This window comes from Pantherophis guttatus, chromosome 4 (genome assembly GCF_059756535.1).
Source record: "Pantherophis guttatus breed Tessera chromosome 4, ASM5975653v1, whole genome shotgun sequence".
Lineage (NCBI taxonomy): Eukaryota > Metazoa > Chordata > Lepidosauria > Squamata > Colubridae > Pantherophis > Pantherophis guttatus.
The window spans coordinates 29,110,309-29,127,203 of NC_142066.1; the positions used below are offsets into that span (position 1 = coordinate 29,110,309).

A 16,895-nucleotide genomic window follows, 5' to 3' on the forward strand; every position below is an offset into this window, starting at 1 on the left:
GACCATTATGTATTGTATGTTTGCCCTCTTGAGTCATTTATAGAAATAATAAAGGCAGGGTGAAAAAACAAATGCATTTACCATTTCTCAGAGGTGAAAGGTGCTACAAGAGGTAGCAGACTGCAGGTGGAAGAATCTGCTGCCTTCCAAACTGGGCTCTCTCATTTTACCAAGCACTGCTCAGCTGTGTTAGGAAGATAATAGATTTTGACATGCACTTTGATTCATACGGCAGTAGCCCTCTTTCTAAGCATATCTGGGGAAGCCTACATATTAGCAGATTTGAGCAGGTGACAGGTATTTACGGCTGGCTTCATCAGTAGTACAGTGATAGATGGTTTGTTTCCCATCACTTTGTGATGTTCAGAATGTGGGAATCCCTAATAACTTGTATTTTCATGTCAGTTTTGGCTTCCGTTCTTCAGGTGACAGTGAATTTGGATCAGTACGAATACATCACCTTCTGGGCTCTGGGCCAACGGATAGGACCTCTGCGAGTGATGGCTGCAACTCGAGCCCAGAGGGCAGGCTTCTTCGGCACTGCTCGGATTCCTGCAGACAGGCAAGAAAAAAATGGTCTCCTTAGTATCTGTTGCCACCTGGAGATCCTTTTGGGGGAGTATTCACAAGACTCGGCCTTCTAACAGGTCAGATTTCTGTCCATCGGTTGATGTTACCTACTTTGTCTTAAGAAGAGCAGTGATGGAACAGACCATAGACTGGCATTCTGGTAGTCTGAGTAGGGCCCCACCACCAAATATTGAGAACAGCTTTGCCCTCAAGATATTCCTCTGCCATTGAATTCAGAAGCATATCATCTCTGATCCTTGACCTAATCTAACAGCCATTTTCCTCACCTATTCAAGATGGCCCAGTCACATATTTAAGAAGTCAATTGCATGGTTTGGTGAATTTATGTGGTTCTTTTCCTGTGTCATAAACCTGAAGCTCTTTGCTTGTAAAACTCTGTTACTGAGCTGTGGTTCTTCCACCCAGTTTTATGTGCTATTGTAAATGAGATACTATAGATGGGATGCTTTACAACTTGGAGGGAAATACTTTATGACTTCTAAGTGAAATGTTCATAAAATAAGCTTAATGATTTTTTTTCCTTGAAATTTCTGTGTATAGAAAACTGAAAAATACATTCTTAGGGGGAAAAAATGAATGTTCTTTCTTAGAAGTTAAATGTTTTCATCCGTGATTCATTTCATCAAATGCTAAGGTTGGCCTGCAGAAGCTTTTTTAGGACATTCTTAATCTGAGCTGCATTTTGGTTGGCCAGATTGTGCTCTCTTCCATCATACCTGCTCTGACAAGGTTTGATTACTGTTTCCCAGTTCCTTTAATCAGTGTTTTTCAAGTTCAGCAACTAAGATGTGTAGATTTTGGCATGCTGGCTAGGATATTCTGGGAATTGAAGTCCACATCTTAAAGTTGCTGAGGTTGAGAAACATAAAAATGTATATGACACTTAAATTTCCAATAAGTCTGTTGGATGGTGATAGGCTTATATGCTTAATTTATTGTTTATAACCCAATTCTTAACTTGTAACATAAGCCGTATCTGTGAGTTCTAATTTTGACTTGGGGACTGTGGGTTTAGAGTGACATTAAGATGATCACTCAATCTAGGAACAAGAAATCAAAGGCAAACCACTTTTGAAAAACCTTGCCAAAGAAAATTGCAAGGACTTTTCCAGGCAGTTGCCAGGAGTCAAAAAATGGCCTTAAAGGCACAAATAATTTTAAAAAATGGAAGGGATATAAAGTTCGTTCCAGAAGTTTCATTCTACCCTATTATAGTTGGATGGCAAGGAATGTGAAGGCATAGATAGGAAGTTATATTCCACTGGAATCTTCCTACTTTTTGCCAGCTATTATTTGCATTAATCTCATTTGCATTAATGCTGAGATATTATTACTAGGCATAACAAAATACCGTATTGATTGTTCTTCATGAATTAACACAGCAAAATTAACACAGCTTGACATAGCAAATTACCATACTGTGTATTTTATTTTATTTTTTGCACATTTGGTCATGCTTGACTGATTGTCCAGATTGATTAAGGATGCCAGGCAACATATGACATTTTTGGCATGTGATAGTGCAAGACTATTCTGAAGCAGAAGGGATTATGAAATGAAATCAAAAAATGAAAAATAAGCCTTGCCAGATAGGTTTTAGTTGTTCAACCTTCATGGAAGGTTACATGCAAGTTAATTTTCAGCAACCAAATTGGGATACTTTTAATTTACATCTTAACAAGAATAGAAGTCTCACAGAAATGTTCACACTTTTCCACATTGTCTCAGTCAGCTTTGAGGAAACATCATTCAGGGGCAAAGATTATTTGGGGAAAAAATTATAAAATGTTATTTTTAATTATTACTTGTTATTAATTTTATGTACCGTATATTGTGTTTTTCCTCTCAATGGGATGGGGTGATTTGGCAACAATCAGTTCATCTTTTGTACAAACATTTTTTTCAATAGTTTGTTCCTGATTTTTGCATCCTCCAGATCGTCTGTGTTGGCAATACCTGACATTTTGTGACTCATAATAATGTGCCCTTTTTTTTCCAGAGTTCTTGTATCATCACCCCTCAAGACCAAAATCTGAAACTTTTTGTCAAAAGGGTAATTGAGTTACTTCCATGCCTATAAAAGACCCACTAGTTCCTAATCCAAGTGTTTTACAACCCTAAAAAAGATGATAGACCTCATTTTTTCTCTCGTAGTACAGTGAGTTTTTCTGGCCTTATCTATCCCATATAGTGATGATGTAGTTATTTTTCCCTTCCCCTGCTTTCTCACAGAGACTGATTTGCCTGAGTGGTTCTCTGGAATTCCAACTTCAATATAAATATCTGACCAGATCATTGGAGATTTCTCTGTTTTCCTGTTGGAGATTGGCTATTACAATTCAAAATCTTTATCTTTTGATGGTTCCACAAACCTTATGAAACGCGTGGCCCTTGTAATCTCTAAAGATTGCATATTTTTATGCAGTACAGATAGTCCTCGACTTGCAACAGTTCATTTGATGACCGTTTGAAGTTACAAGGGCACCGAAAAAGTAACTTATGACGGTCATATTTCAACCATTGCAGCATCACCTGGTCACATGATCAAAATTCAGATACTTGGTAGCTGATTTATATTTATGACCATTGCAGTGTATCAGGGTCATGTGATCCCCTTTTGCCATCTTCTGACAAGTAAAGTCAATGGGGAAGCCAGATTCACTTAACAACTGTGGCAAGACAGGTCATAAAACGGGGAAAAACCCACTTAACAACTGTCTCATTCAGCAACAGAAATTTTGGGCTCAATTGTGGTCGCATATCAAGGACTACCTGTAGTTGTTCAATTGTGGCACTATCTATAAACCAGATAAACTGGGATATCGTTTTTATGTTAAAAGAGTTTCTGCATTCTTTCTTTCTGTAAATTTGGAATGATCGCCTCTGAATTCCTCCCAGTTTTAGAGCTAATACTCTTCAGTTTGGGGCATATTCCTTGATCCAGCACATTCCTTCTGCAAGATAAGGTGGTTACAATATAGAAGTCAATATATGAATTTCACGTGGGGCCATATCAAATTCTACACAATATCCAACAGCTGTCATGGCTGCAACCGTACTGATGGAATATGCTCTTCTGTAGTGCTACAGTGCTTTCCAGCTCTTTTTTATCGTCACACAAATTACCCATTCTAGCTTCAGTTCAAACTTACCTCCAATGCTAGAGTTAGTCTAAGATTTTTCTCTCAGACCTTCTGTAGCACTACTCACAATGGATGCAGTTTTACGAATTTGGGGAGTTCAGTGTAATGATCTGGTTATCAATACCAAATGGTCACAGTTGGAGATCCTTCAGTGTAATGGAGCTTCTGGCGGTTATGGAAACTCAAAACATTTTAGGGTCTTGACTAGGTGGTACTTTGCCACCGACAATACAGGTCGTCCTTAGTTACATTTATCGACCGTTAACAACAGCACCAGGAAAAGTGACTTACCACCAGGCCTTACAAACCATTGCATCACCCCCAGAGCTATGTGATCAAAATTCAGGCGCTTGGCAACCAGCCTGTATTTATGAGAGTTGCAGTGTATGGGGGTCATGTAATTGCCCTGTGTGACCTTCCCAGCCGGCTTCCAATAAGCAAAGTCAATGGGGGCAGCCGGATTGGCTTAAAAACCACATAATTCATTTGACAACTGCAATGATTTGCTTAAAAGCCGTGGCAATAAAAGGTCCTAAAATTGGATGTGACTCATTTAATAACTGCCTTGTTTAGCAATAGAAATTCTGGTTCCAACTGTGGTTGTAGATTGAGGACTACAAGCAGTCCTCGATTTACGGCCACAATTGAGCCCAGAATTTATGTTGCTAAGTGAGAAATTAGTTAAGTGAGTTTTGCCCCATTTTATTTCTTGCCACATTTGTTAAGTGAATCACTGCAGTTGTTAAATTAGTAACCCAGGTTGTTAAGTGAATGTGGCTTCTCCACTGACTTTGCTTGTCAGAAAGTCGCAAAAAGGGATCACGTGATACCCCCATCCCCTGGATACTGCAATCATCATAAATATGAGTCAGTTGTCAATCATCTGATTATGGGGATGTTACAATGGTAATAAGTGGGGATAACAATCATAACTCGCTTTTTTCAGTTCCGTTGTAAACTTGAACGGTCACTAAACGAACTGTTGTACGTCAAGAACTACCTGTATCTATGCCATTTTATTTGAACCAGCATAAAACCTAGAAGAGTTCTTTTTGCATTTTCTGGGCATTCAACCTATGTTGGTATTTTAGCTTGACAAGGCCCTGACCTGCAAGATTCCACATTTTTTTGGCACTGCTCTGCCCCAAAGACCTCATCCGTTTCATTGCACCAAACGTGTAGCAAGTGATTTAATTATCATGTCTACTGTATAACCTTCCACTGTCAACATGCTGCCATGCTAGCTGGTCCCTCATGTATTGCAGCTCTGCTAGGTATCCCATGCTTTGACATGTGTGAAGCTCTTTGGATTGGATTGGCAGCTTTTATACAGGTAGTCCTCGATTTATGACTGGTCACTTAGTAATCGTTCAAAGTTGTGACAACAGCCCTCCCTAAGATACTATGATTCACTCTCGAAATTACCTCAGCTGCAGCATCCATGTGGCCATTTGCCCTTATGATACTTTAGCATCCCCTCCCCCATTTGCTCACCCATCCTGCCCTGCTGGGTCCCCACACACACTTACACTGGTCCTGCTTTGCCACCCCACCGGGTACCACACACTCCTCCCCACCCTCTGTCACTGGTTGCTTACTTACCATTTATAGATCCCCAGAGCTCAGGAGGTCTGAGTAGATAAGGAGAACAGGCCACTCCATTGCTGAGTATTGTGGCACAACCCACAAAAAAGCAATTTTTTTCTGAGTAAAAAATAATGCTGTTGCAGCTAATGCTGGCAGAGCAAAGGCAAGCATTAGCAAGAAAAAGAAAACCAAAAGTTTTCCCAGCATTATTTTTCAGGGGGATGAGTAGGAAGCCCAAGTACTTTAGGGACCCCAAGGGGCAGGAAGTGGAGCATGGGATATATTGGGGTGTGGGGAGACCCAAGGCAGGTGGACTTGTGCCTACACTAGGCCCAGCAGGGTCTCCCCCACCCCTGAGGCACTCCATACTACATTTAATGACTACATATTTGTTTAAAGTATGCAATGGGCAGAGCAGGAATGGGGGGGGGGTATCAGTAAGTGAGGAGATTTACTTAACAGCCCTCCTGAGTCTGATCACAATGGGCCGGCTCCATTACCGTTGTAACTTAGACGACCTACCTAAAAGCCTACCTATAAAGTCCAAGTAAATTACCTATAATTTACTTGGACTTCAGTAAAGCATTTGATAAAGTAGACCATAACCTACTACTAGATAAAGTAGAAAAAAATGGATGAGACAGCATCATCACCAGACAGATTCATAACTGGCTGACCAACCGCACTCAACGTGTAGTCCTCGATGGAACTGCATCTACATGGAGGGAAGTATGCAGTGGAGTACCCCAGGGCTCTGTTTCAGGCCACCAACATCTTCATCAATGACTTGGATGAGGGGATAGATGGGGAACTCATCAAATTTGCAGATGACACCAAGCTGGCAGGAATAGCCAACACTCCAGAAGATAGGTTCAAGATACAGAAGGATCTTGACAGACTTGAACATTTGGCGCTATCTAACAAAATGAAATTCAACAGTGAAAAAAGCAAGGTTCTACATTTAGGGAAGAAAAACAAAATGCACAGGTACCATATATGTGGTACCTTGCTCAATAGTAGTAACTGTGAGAGGGATCTTGGAATCCCAGTGGGCAACCATTTAGATATGAGCCAGCAGTGTGCAGCAGCTGCCGAAAAAGCCAACACAGTTCTGGGCTGCATAAACAGAGGGATAGAATCAAGATCACGTGAAGTGTTAATACCACTTTATAATGCCTTGGTAAGGCCACACTTTGAATATTGCATTCAGTTTTGGTCGCCACAATGTAAAAAAGATGTGGAGACTCTAGAAAGAGTGCAGAGAAGAGCAACAAAGACGATTAGGGGACTGGAGGCTAAAACATGAAGAAAGGTTGCAGGAACTGTGTATGTCTAGTTTAATGAAAAGAAGGACTAGGAGACATGATAGCAGTGTTCCAATATCTCGGGTTGCCACAAAAAAGAGGGAGTCAAACTATTCTTCAAAGCACCTGAGGGTAGAACAAGAAGCAATGGGTGGAAACTAATCAAGGAGAGAAGCAATTTAGAACTAAGGAGAAATTTCCTGACAGTTACAATTAATAAATGGAACAACTTGCCTGTAGAAGTTGTGAATGCTCCAAGACTGGAAATTTTTAAGAAGATGTTGGATAACCATTTGTCTGAAGTGGTGTAGGGTTTCCTGCCTGGGCAGGGAGTTGGACTAGAAGACCTCCAAGGTCCCTTCCAACTCTGTTACTCTATTTTATTCTATTCTAAGCCTTATTTTGAATGATGCATTTGGATGGTTAGAGATGTCATGGCAGGCAGTACCTACCCTCTGAAAGTACTGTAAAGGTTGCTATTGTGATTGTGTAGCTGCGGTTCTTTGAGTGATGACCTTGATCTGTGCATTCGTGTGACCCACCTTCCGTCCTGTGTAGGCAGTCATTGCACTGTAGCTATTTGTGTTGGCCTGAAGGTACTGAGATGAAATGATTGGAAGAGTATGACTGTCTAGAACACAAAAATCAACTTACCTCTAGAGTGTTCTGAACTAGATGGTAGAAGCAAATGACTACCCTAATGTGTAAATGCATTGATCACTAAAAAAATCAGAGTAAAAGGCCAGCAACCTATTCTTTTTACAATATCGTGTTGCAGAATTTAGAGCTTTGGTCGTGGAAGTAGAGAGGTGGGAACTGTGAAGTTGCTGATCAGGGCAGGGGTTGGCATCATTTTTAGGTGTCTTAGTTGCATTCCTTTCCTCCACAAAACCAAACCAAACACAACCCTCCAAATTTTGACATTTTTTTATCCCATTCACCCCCCGTATCTTCTGCAAAGACACTGAAATTACATTACAGGTAGTCCTAGACTTACAACAGTGACCATTCAAAGTTTCAACGTCACTGAAAAAAGTGACTTATGACCGTTTTTCACACTGAACGACTGTTGCAGCATCCCCATGGTCACATAATCAAAATTCAGAGGCTTGGCTGTTGCAGTGTCCCGAGGGCATATGATCCCCTTTTGCCACCTTCTCACTAGCAAAGTCAGTGGGGAAGCCAGATTCGTTCAACAACCATGTTATTAACTTGACAACTGCAGTGATGTGGCAAGAAAAGCCGTAAAATGGGGCAAAACTCACTTGCTTAGCAACATAAATTTTGGGCTCAATTACGGGCTTTGAGTTGAGGACCATCTGTAGATTGCAACGTTCATTCATAGGTTCACATGGAAAAACACCAACATTTTGAGTATTCCATTTTTCTCATAAGATCTCGGCCTTTTTGGGGGGATCTGCCAATAGTATCTAGGAGTGTGGCAGACCATGAATCGTTGGCCCATATCTGAAGAATCTATATCCACTTCCTTAACATCGCTTTTCTTCAGTTCCTCCTCTTTTTCTTCCAATCCAGGCATTACTTTAAACGAGTAATAGTGGCTGCCCGAACCAAGAATTCCAATCTGGTGCTGAAATGCTTTAAGGACATCCCTCTGGAAGGTCTGGAGCAGCTGCTGCCCTTGGTCAAAGTCCGCACCTCCATCTTCCACAGAGCTTTGCTCAACACCATGCTGGTCGTGAGTGGCTTGGCTCTCTTTGTGAACGTGGGCATGGTGGTGCTGTCTGACCTCAAGATAGGAACCACCACTCTGCTCTTCTTCTTCGCTGCCTTGATGGCCTTCCGGGCCTGGAAGGTAAGTCAGTCTCCAGTGTTTCTAGAAACTCAGAGCTGCAAGCCAAAAAAAAAAAAAATACCCTGCTCAGATCTTCAAATTAATTAAACGCAGCAATATAATGTTTTAATAACTTTCCCCTTTTGGTAACATGAACGATTATAATTCATGGGCAATTCTTGAAGGGGCTCTTGGGGGCTCTGGACTAGGGAGATGGAGAGGCGTGATTATCCTTGTAGGAGCAAGCTTAATTTAATTGAGGTTCTTCTAGGGCAGAAAGCAGGCTTGGCCTCTATCCCATGCAGCTGTCAAGAGCTTTATGGCAGAACACATGTCTTCTGCTTAGAGGAATCTCATGTGGCATGGCTGGGAAAAAAAGCTCTTTTTTTAGTATGTGGAGAGCTGCTGCCAAAGAGACAGCTCTGAGAGAGGAGGTCTTTAACTTCCTGTAGGAGGAAGATTTATGTCTTCCCGCAGACATTTTGGCTTTCTTTGAATAAATATCTGGGAAGGGAGTCCAGACCTTGGGGGTTAAGGTTTGCTTGGGATGAAAACTGATAGCGGCAAAGTACTTTTGATGCAGGGGTAGGTAATCTTTTGAGGGTTTAAACTGCACTTAACTTCTGGGGTTGCAGAAGGGTTGCATGGTGAAGGCTGATAAATGCAAAGGAGACAGTGTCCTGCCTTGGTTAGGGCTTGATTAGAGATTTTCCTGATTTTTTTTTTTTTTTTTTTACAGAACTTTCTTGAAAGAAGCAGCAGGCTGAGGTTTCTCTGTGTCTTAAATTTGTTAGAATTTGTAATAATGTCTGTGGTTCCTGCTTCATTGGCAGGAAACAATGCCAGTAATTTTCTCCATTCTTGTCCCTTAACTTTAGTAAAGAGAGGCCGCTCAAAAGGACTGCCTCTTTTCCATCAAGACCTAGCTGTATGACACTTCCATATTGGAAATATCCATAAACAGTTTACTAGCATATCATAACTCTGCAGTTTTGTTCCCATTATGTTACTGTGCACTCTGGTATGCTTCCTCCAAGAGGCCAGGATCTCAGTTTGCATTTTGCTATGTCTCTCATGCGTATGACCCTCCCCTCCCCCACATTTGGCCTCCTAAGGATTCAAATACAGAATCAGAATAAGAATGGAGCTGGAAGGGACTTTGGTGGTCTTCTAGTCCAGCCCCCTGCTCAGGCAGGAGACCCTGTATATACCATTGTCCAGTCTCTTCTTAAAAACCTCCAGTGTTGAAGCACCTACAACTTCTGAAGGCAAGCTCTTCCTCTGGTTAATTGTCCTCACTGTTATGAAGTTTCTCCTTAATTCCAGGTTGCTTCTCTCCTTGATTAGTTTCCATCCATTGTTTCTTGTCGTGCCCTCTGGTGATTTGGAAAATAAATTGACCCCTTCCGCTTTGTGGCAGCCCCTCAAAATACTGGAATGGTGCTATCATGTCCCCCCTAAAGGTCCTTCTTTTCTCTAGACTGGCCAAGCTCAAATCCTGCAATTGTTCTTCATATATTTTAGTCTCCAGGCCTTTAATCAGCTTACCTGCTGCTCTTCTTTGCACTTTTTCCAAAGTCTCAACATCTTTTTTGTAATGTGGTGACCAAAACTGGATACAGTATTCCAGGTGTGGTTTTATTAAGGCTTTACTAAGATAGTCCTTGGTTTACAGCCACAATTGAGTCCCAGATTTTTGTTGCTAAGTGAAACATTGGTTATGTGAATTTGCCCCATTTTACGACCTTTCCTGCTATATTTGAATCACTGCAGTTATTAAATTTGTAACACAATTGTTAAGTGTGAATCCGGCTTCCCGTTGACTTTGCTTGTCAGAAGGTCACAAAAACTCAACATATGACCCCCAGACCCTGCAACTGTCATAAATATGAGTCGGTTGCCAAGCATCTGGCACTTATTCTACCACATAGCTCCCAGCGACCGCAGAGTTGGTCTCCCCCAGGTCCTGTCACCTAAACAATGCCAACTGGCGGGCCCACGGGGGAGGACCTTCTCTGTGGCTGCCCCAGCTCTCTGGAACCAGTTACCTCCTGAGGTCTGGACCATCCCCACCCTATTGGCCTTCTGAAAAGCGGTGAAGACCTGGCTTTTCTGGCAGGCCTGGGGCCGTTGATCTCGCTGTTGCGATCTTGTGAGATCCGGCCATGAATAGTGTGAATGAGTTTTAATGTTTTAATTTTTAAATGTTTTTTATAATGGTTTTCTAAATGCATTGTAAGCTGCCCTGAGTCGCCGGAGAAAGGCAGCATATAAACTGAACTAATCATCATCATCATCATCATCATCATCATCATCATCATCATCATCATCTGAATTTTGATTATGTGACCATGGAGATGCTGTAATGGTCATATGTGAAAAACAGCCATAGCTCACTTTTTCCAGTGCTGTTGTAACTTTGAACTGTCACTAAATGAACTGTTGTAAGTCAAGGACTATCTGTATTCTTTTCATAGGTCTTTGGCCAGCGGAGGAACATCCATTCTCTCGAACTGGTGCATATGCTGTACTACCGCAGCACCTCCAATAACTCAGAGCTTTTGGATGCCCTCACCTTGCGGGCCCAGGAGGAGCATGCCAAGGAAGTCATCTTGGCACACAGTTTCCTCTTACGGGGCCACCAGCAACAGCAGCAGCCCTTGCCAAAGGAGGCAGGGGTTGAAAAAGGTATGGTCTAACTTTGATTCCTCGGGCTGGGATTGGGGTTCCAGGAGGCAAAGGGGCCTCTTCTCTGAGAGTCGGTTTCAGCTCCAGTAGGCTCCCTGACTCCTGTCTTTGCGTTTGCAGACTCCAACTCTGTTGAACACCTGAGGAAACAGGTTGAGGCTTGGCTGCGTCTACGCTCTGGGCTTGAAATTAACTTCTGTGCCGAACGTGCCTGCAAGCATCTCAAGGAATTGGGAGTTAAGGGAGCAGCCCATCCTGTCATTGGATAAGAGCTTCCTAGGATTGTTTTAATTGGTGTTTGGGGCTCTAAATCAGCCTTGTCCCTGTGGTATTGAGCATGCCAGGTTTTGAAGGCGAGAGGATGCGAACCTTATTTTTCCAAAGCATTAAGAGAACAGTGCCCTGTGGTGTAATTACTTGTGCCACTTGGATCCTTAGAAGCTATTGGATTTCAGCTCCTGAGATGTGCTTCCTTTAACGCCAGATTTTCTTCCAGATATCCTGTTGAAAACGTGCTGTAATGTTAATATTTGCATGCTATGAAAATACTATTTGGAGTACAACCTTAGACCTCATTATACAAAGCCATACTGCACCTCAGATTCTCTTCTTTGCAGAGAGGAACTTTCTTGCTTTTAAAATATCAGCACTTTTTATTAGACACGCTGTGGTTTTTTTTTTTTTTTGTTTCCTTTGAGCTGTTTATTTTTCTTTCCCCAAGGAATGAGTGGAAGCACTTTACATTTGAAATGAGCACTGTGCAAAGCAGTGAATCTCTTTTGCATTTAGGGCGAAATGGGTTTTTAATATCATGTGCTAGCCTGCTGGGGGCATTTCTGAAAAATATATTAAATCACTTCTATAGCACTTTGAATTGCATAGTATACACTTAATGCCAAGCTTGAAAGCCATATCGCACACTAGACTTCCTTGCTTTAATTTTTTTTTTCCTACCAGTTTTACAAAGGTGGCAGAGGTTCATGCTTTCCATCCTGTGTGGTCCTGTACAAAATAGCAGGTTCAGGTTGTTTGTAGAGAGAGAAAAAATTCAATAGGTAAGTTCTGATTTACTGGAAGAATATCCTCTTGGTGGAGTAATTTTTACACTAAAACACAAACATTTGCTCTTCAAATTTGAAGTCTGGGAATTTGCACATAGCTAAGGAATTCTGTTATGGAGGCAGTGGATGCATTGCTGGAAGACCAGGTCATGAAGAGATTGTCATGGAGAACATGGTGTCTGCCAGGACTCATTGTTTAAGTGGGGTCTTGTCTCTACCCCTCAGTGTGGCTGTGGTGCTCCTTGACAAAATATCCTTCACATTGTGTCCGAATGTCCTTCAAGAGCTTACATCGGCCCAGTGACTGATTTTTTCAACATAGACCACCCTGTCCTTGAATGGCTGGGTGGACTGGACATTAACATTTGAACCACTATAAGTCCATGCATTTGCCATACACTAACTAAATAAATGTCATGGAGAAAATATATGTGGTCACTAAGAACTGACAGTAACTTGATGGCATATTATTGGGTGCATGAATTGGAGCGTTTTCACTGCATGTGAATCTGTTCTTATTCTACCCCTGTGGTGACTCCCTGCACATTGACCTTTGTCTGTATGGATGGGTAGCTGATGTATGTTCAATGCATGGGTGCATGTACTTTATTCTAAAGAGTGTTCTCAGAACAGGTGCAGCCTTGTCCACTGCTAGCTGGAAGACATGAGGCCTCTCCCATTTCTCTTTCCCGTCTTCCTTCGTCTCGAGAAAGCCCATGTATTCTTTGGGGAGTTGCCAGAGAGAATGCATGTATCAGATCTGAATTCTGTCCACACAAGTGAAATTATGACAGGAGCAGCAAGAGCAGCAATCCAAATTTCTCTAGTTTTTATTTAAAGGTCAATCATAGACAATTTTTTTTTTTTTGCTTCAAGATGAGTGAGGGAAATGCTGTTTAAAAGTACTCCTCTGGTCTCAAGAGATCCAGTAGTAAACACATTTGTAATATAATGATTTAGGTTTAGAACATTTCCATGCTGTTCACTTGGGATCCTTCAAAGAGACTGGTGCTGCTATCTAGATACCTGTTTCAAGATGTTGACTGAATTGATTTCCAGGGTGATACCTGGTGGTGGAAGAGGAGCCTCAGAACAGATGGCTTTGGCCTGGCTTTAACCCTGATTTTAAATCACAGATTATCCACTTCCATCCAATGGGAATGCTGTCATAGTTTGTGGGAGATACAGAAAGGTCTCTTTCTTATGTGCAATAAACTTTTTTGTGCATCACTGCATTTTCCTCTCTTCAGTGTGTCTGGTTTTGTATGGTTTGCTGAACCCAAAGGTGCTTTTTCAGAAGGCAACTGGGCTTTGTTTTTCCTTGAAGACGTTCACTTCTCATCCAAAAACCTTCTTCAGTTCTGGTTTACTGAAGTTCCCAGTTCTTGGAATTTTGGGAACATGTTGTTTTGGTTACAATCTTTTTTTGCCACACTTGTTAAGCAAATCACTGTAGTTGCTAGCGAATCATGTAGCCATTAAGCAAATCTGGCTTCTCCCATTGACTTTGTGAGACACTGGCTGGGTAAGTCAAAACTGGCAGTTACATAATCTCGGGACATTGCAACCATTGTAAAAGACTGCTGGTTGCCAAATTTTGATCATATGACCATGAGGATGCTGTGGCGGTCATAAGTGTGAGGCCTAGTCATAAGTCACTTTTATCAGTGCCATTTTAATTTTGATCAATCACTAAATGAATGGTTGTAAGTCAAGGACTAACTGTAACCTGTTGTAGGTACATTTCTGAATGGCACGTACAGTCCAAACAGATATACTTCTGTATAGATACCTCTCTTGAGAGCTCAAGGGTAGATACACCATTTTTAGTTACCACTGAGCATCAGGGTCAGAAGAGCTTGTAAAACGAATGGATTATATGTTGTCATCTAAAGCATGATGGTGAGTTCAATTCCTGATAGAAGGTTTAAAAATCAGAATAACATCTGGCTATCCATGTTTAAAAACTCTCAATAAAAATGCAGCTGATCACGTGGTGTCTGGTGGTGTACATATAATTGTCAGGGCAATTTCTTTTTGATTTGAGTTGGCAGGTACTCAGCCCCCCATAATATCCTTATTAGATATTACATTAGAATTTGACATCTGGGCAAAACAATGGTTGATTTCAAAGCAATAACTACTCTGTCTTGTCCTCAACACAGGCAATCCTTGTTTAATGACCGTCTTGTTTAGCAGCTGTTTGCAGTTACAACAATGTTGAAAACTTTCTACGCCCTGCTTAACTTTTGCTCAATAGATGTTATTTTTTTAAAAAGAGAGATGAATCAACTTGTGCAGGTGTAATAAAGGACAGATCCAGACTCCTAAGATGTGTACATTGCGCTTTGATGCCATCGCTGAAATTAGCTTCTTCCAACATCCACTATTGCAGTATACATGGGAACATCCCCCCCAAATATGCAAAACCATAATATATTTTTAATAGTTTGTCAATTCCTACTCTTATTTCTCACAGAATCTTTCAATTTCTAGTCTTCTCTACTTGCCTCTCATTATTTCCTTCACTGTTTCAAATCAGTCTTCACTTGCCCTTTTCTTTTATTGAATTAATTTGTCCCAAGCCCATAGAATAAGAAAATCTAAAATCATCCTTTAGAAATATAGTGTGTTGTGTATATGAACATATTGCTCACAGTGAAAGGGTAAATGGAGAGATTCCTGGTTAGCACTTGGATGGGAGACACCAAGGAGATTTCAGAGCTATAGCCTGAATAGTTGAAAAATAATTTGAGGTGGTAGTAGCAAAACTAGCCATATTGTTGCCAAGAAACTTTAAAGTGATAGTGTACAATGTGAGGGAAACTACAAGCATCGCAATGCAATCTATCCCAGGCCTAAATCAAAACCACTGTAATTTAAATCTTGTGATAAGATGCCCAGTCCCACTTTTCTTTATAGTAGATATAAAATGGAGGCAACTTGGCCACGTTGGTGAGGTAATCTTTTTATCTGAACATCTTTCCCAAATTCTGATTAACGATGGTAATGTATTTTTGCATTGAGAAACAGGTTGGAATGGAAAATCATACAGTATGAACCATAACTACATCATATTAATGCCTACTTGTTTAAAACAATGTTGTACAGTGTACAGTGTTTTTCAAACACAGTAACTTTTTAAGATGTGGACTTCAATTCCCAGAATTCCCCAGCTAGCATGGGAATTCCAGGCTTGGAAGTCCACACATCTTAAAAGTTGCTAAATTTGAAAAACAGTGATTTAAAAACTTCAGCAATTGCACTGAATGCTCTAAGCGTGCCTTCCAAAGAGCTAACAGTCTGCAGTAGCCAGCAACTATTTGTCCTTTGCAGAAACCCCCAGTTTAGTAACTTCTCTTTTTAGTGCAATCTTTTTGTTAAGTCTGGGCTCTTATTATTCCTAAGATTGCTTGTGTTCTTTACAAAAAGGCAACTATTTGTGCTTGGCGGCGGATAGATTCTTCAGATCTCAACAAGATTAAATATTTATTCATTCCCAGGCACAGATCTGTGCTTTGCCAGATGGCAAATTAGCACCCTCTGTAGACTTTAAGCTGCACTTTTGCCTAATATGGATGGGAGTAGGTTACTTTGTCAGCAAGGCAGACAGTCCAGTAGTTATACCACACAGGCAGTCCAAAAGCAATGTGCAAAGTGAATAAGGGAGCCTAGGAACAACCAGTCACGACCACTCGGTTCTCATCTACAAAAATAACAAGAGTTCTGGGGAAGCTTGTAAGCAGTTTAAATGTTCAAATGCCACAATACAGGTTAGTCCTCGACTTATGACTACAACGGAGCCCAAAATTTCTGCTGCCAAGTGAGACAGTTGTTAAGTGAATTTTGCCCTATTGTATGACCTTTCTTGCCATAGTTGCTAAGTGAATCCCTAGCTTTTAGTAATACGGTTGTTAAATGAATCTGGCTTCCCCATTGACTTTGCTTATCAGGTCACAAAAAGTGATCATGTGACCCCGGGACACTGCAACCGTCATAAACATAAGTCAGTTGCCAAGCATCCGAATTTTGATGACGTGACTATGGAGATGCTACAATCATCGTGTAGTTCATTTAGTGACCTTTCAAAGTTACAACGGCACTGAAAAAAGTGACCTTTCATAGTTACGACCCCTCATGATCATGAGATCAAAATTCAGATGCTTGGCAACTGAGTCATATTTATGATCATTTTGCTATTTTCTGACAAGCAAAGTCAATGGTGAAGCCAGATTCACTTAACAACCAGGTTACTAACTTATCAACTGCAGTGATTCACTTAACACCTGCGGCAAGAAAGGTCATAAAATGGGGCAAAACTCACTTAACAACAAAGTTTGGGCTCAATTGTGATCGCATGTCAAGGACTACCTGTGGCTTGCCCAGTTAGACTGTAAGGCAGTGAATGAACAACTGCAGTACGGATTGTGGCTGCCCTTGACATAGCTGTGAGAATTATATTTAAATTGCAATTTGCTACAGGTAGTCCTCGCTTACTGACTGCCTCATGCAATGTCAAAGCTAGAGTGTTGTTTTGTTTTTGTTTTTTTAAAAAAGACATCTGACACAAATTCTATGGCGCAACCATCCCGGCATCCCAATCACATGATCATCATTCAGGCACTTCGCAACCAGTACACATTTATACCACAGCATCCCAGAGCTGAATGATTGCTATTCACATGCTTCACAATTGACTTGTGACAAATAGAATAATGGAGGACAC

At 41.2% G+C, this 16,895-nt stretch overlaps 1 protein-coding gene across 3 annotated transcripts in view; it reads left to right on the top strand.

Moving 5' to 3' along the window:
• Window positions 1–14,161, top strand: part of TMEM143 (transmembrane protein 143) — a 24,596-nt gene extending 10,435 nt beyond the window's left edge. For 2 of the 3 annotated variants that reach the window (XM_034419460.2, XM_034419461.2), the window contains 4 exons: window positions 426–562; window positions 8,162–8,441; window positions 10,898–11,108; window positions 11,229–14,161. In XM_034419460.2, the coding sequence (XP_034275351.1) occupies window positions 426–562; window positions 8,162–8,441; window positions 10,898–11,108; window positions 11,229–11,377 (777 nt within the window). In that variant the 3' untranslated portion in view covers window positions 11,378–14,161. The remainder of the gene's footprint in view (window positions 1–425; window positions 563–8,161; window positions 8,442–10,897; window positions 11,109–11,228) is intronic. The other variant, XM_087891847.1, reaches the window with a different exon arrangement.
• The last annotated feature ends 2,734 nt before the right edge of the window (window positions 14,162–16,895 follow it).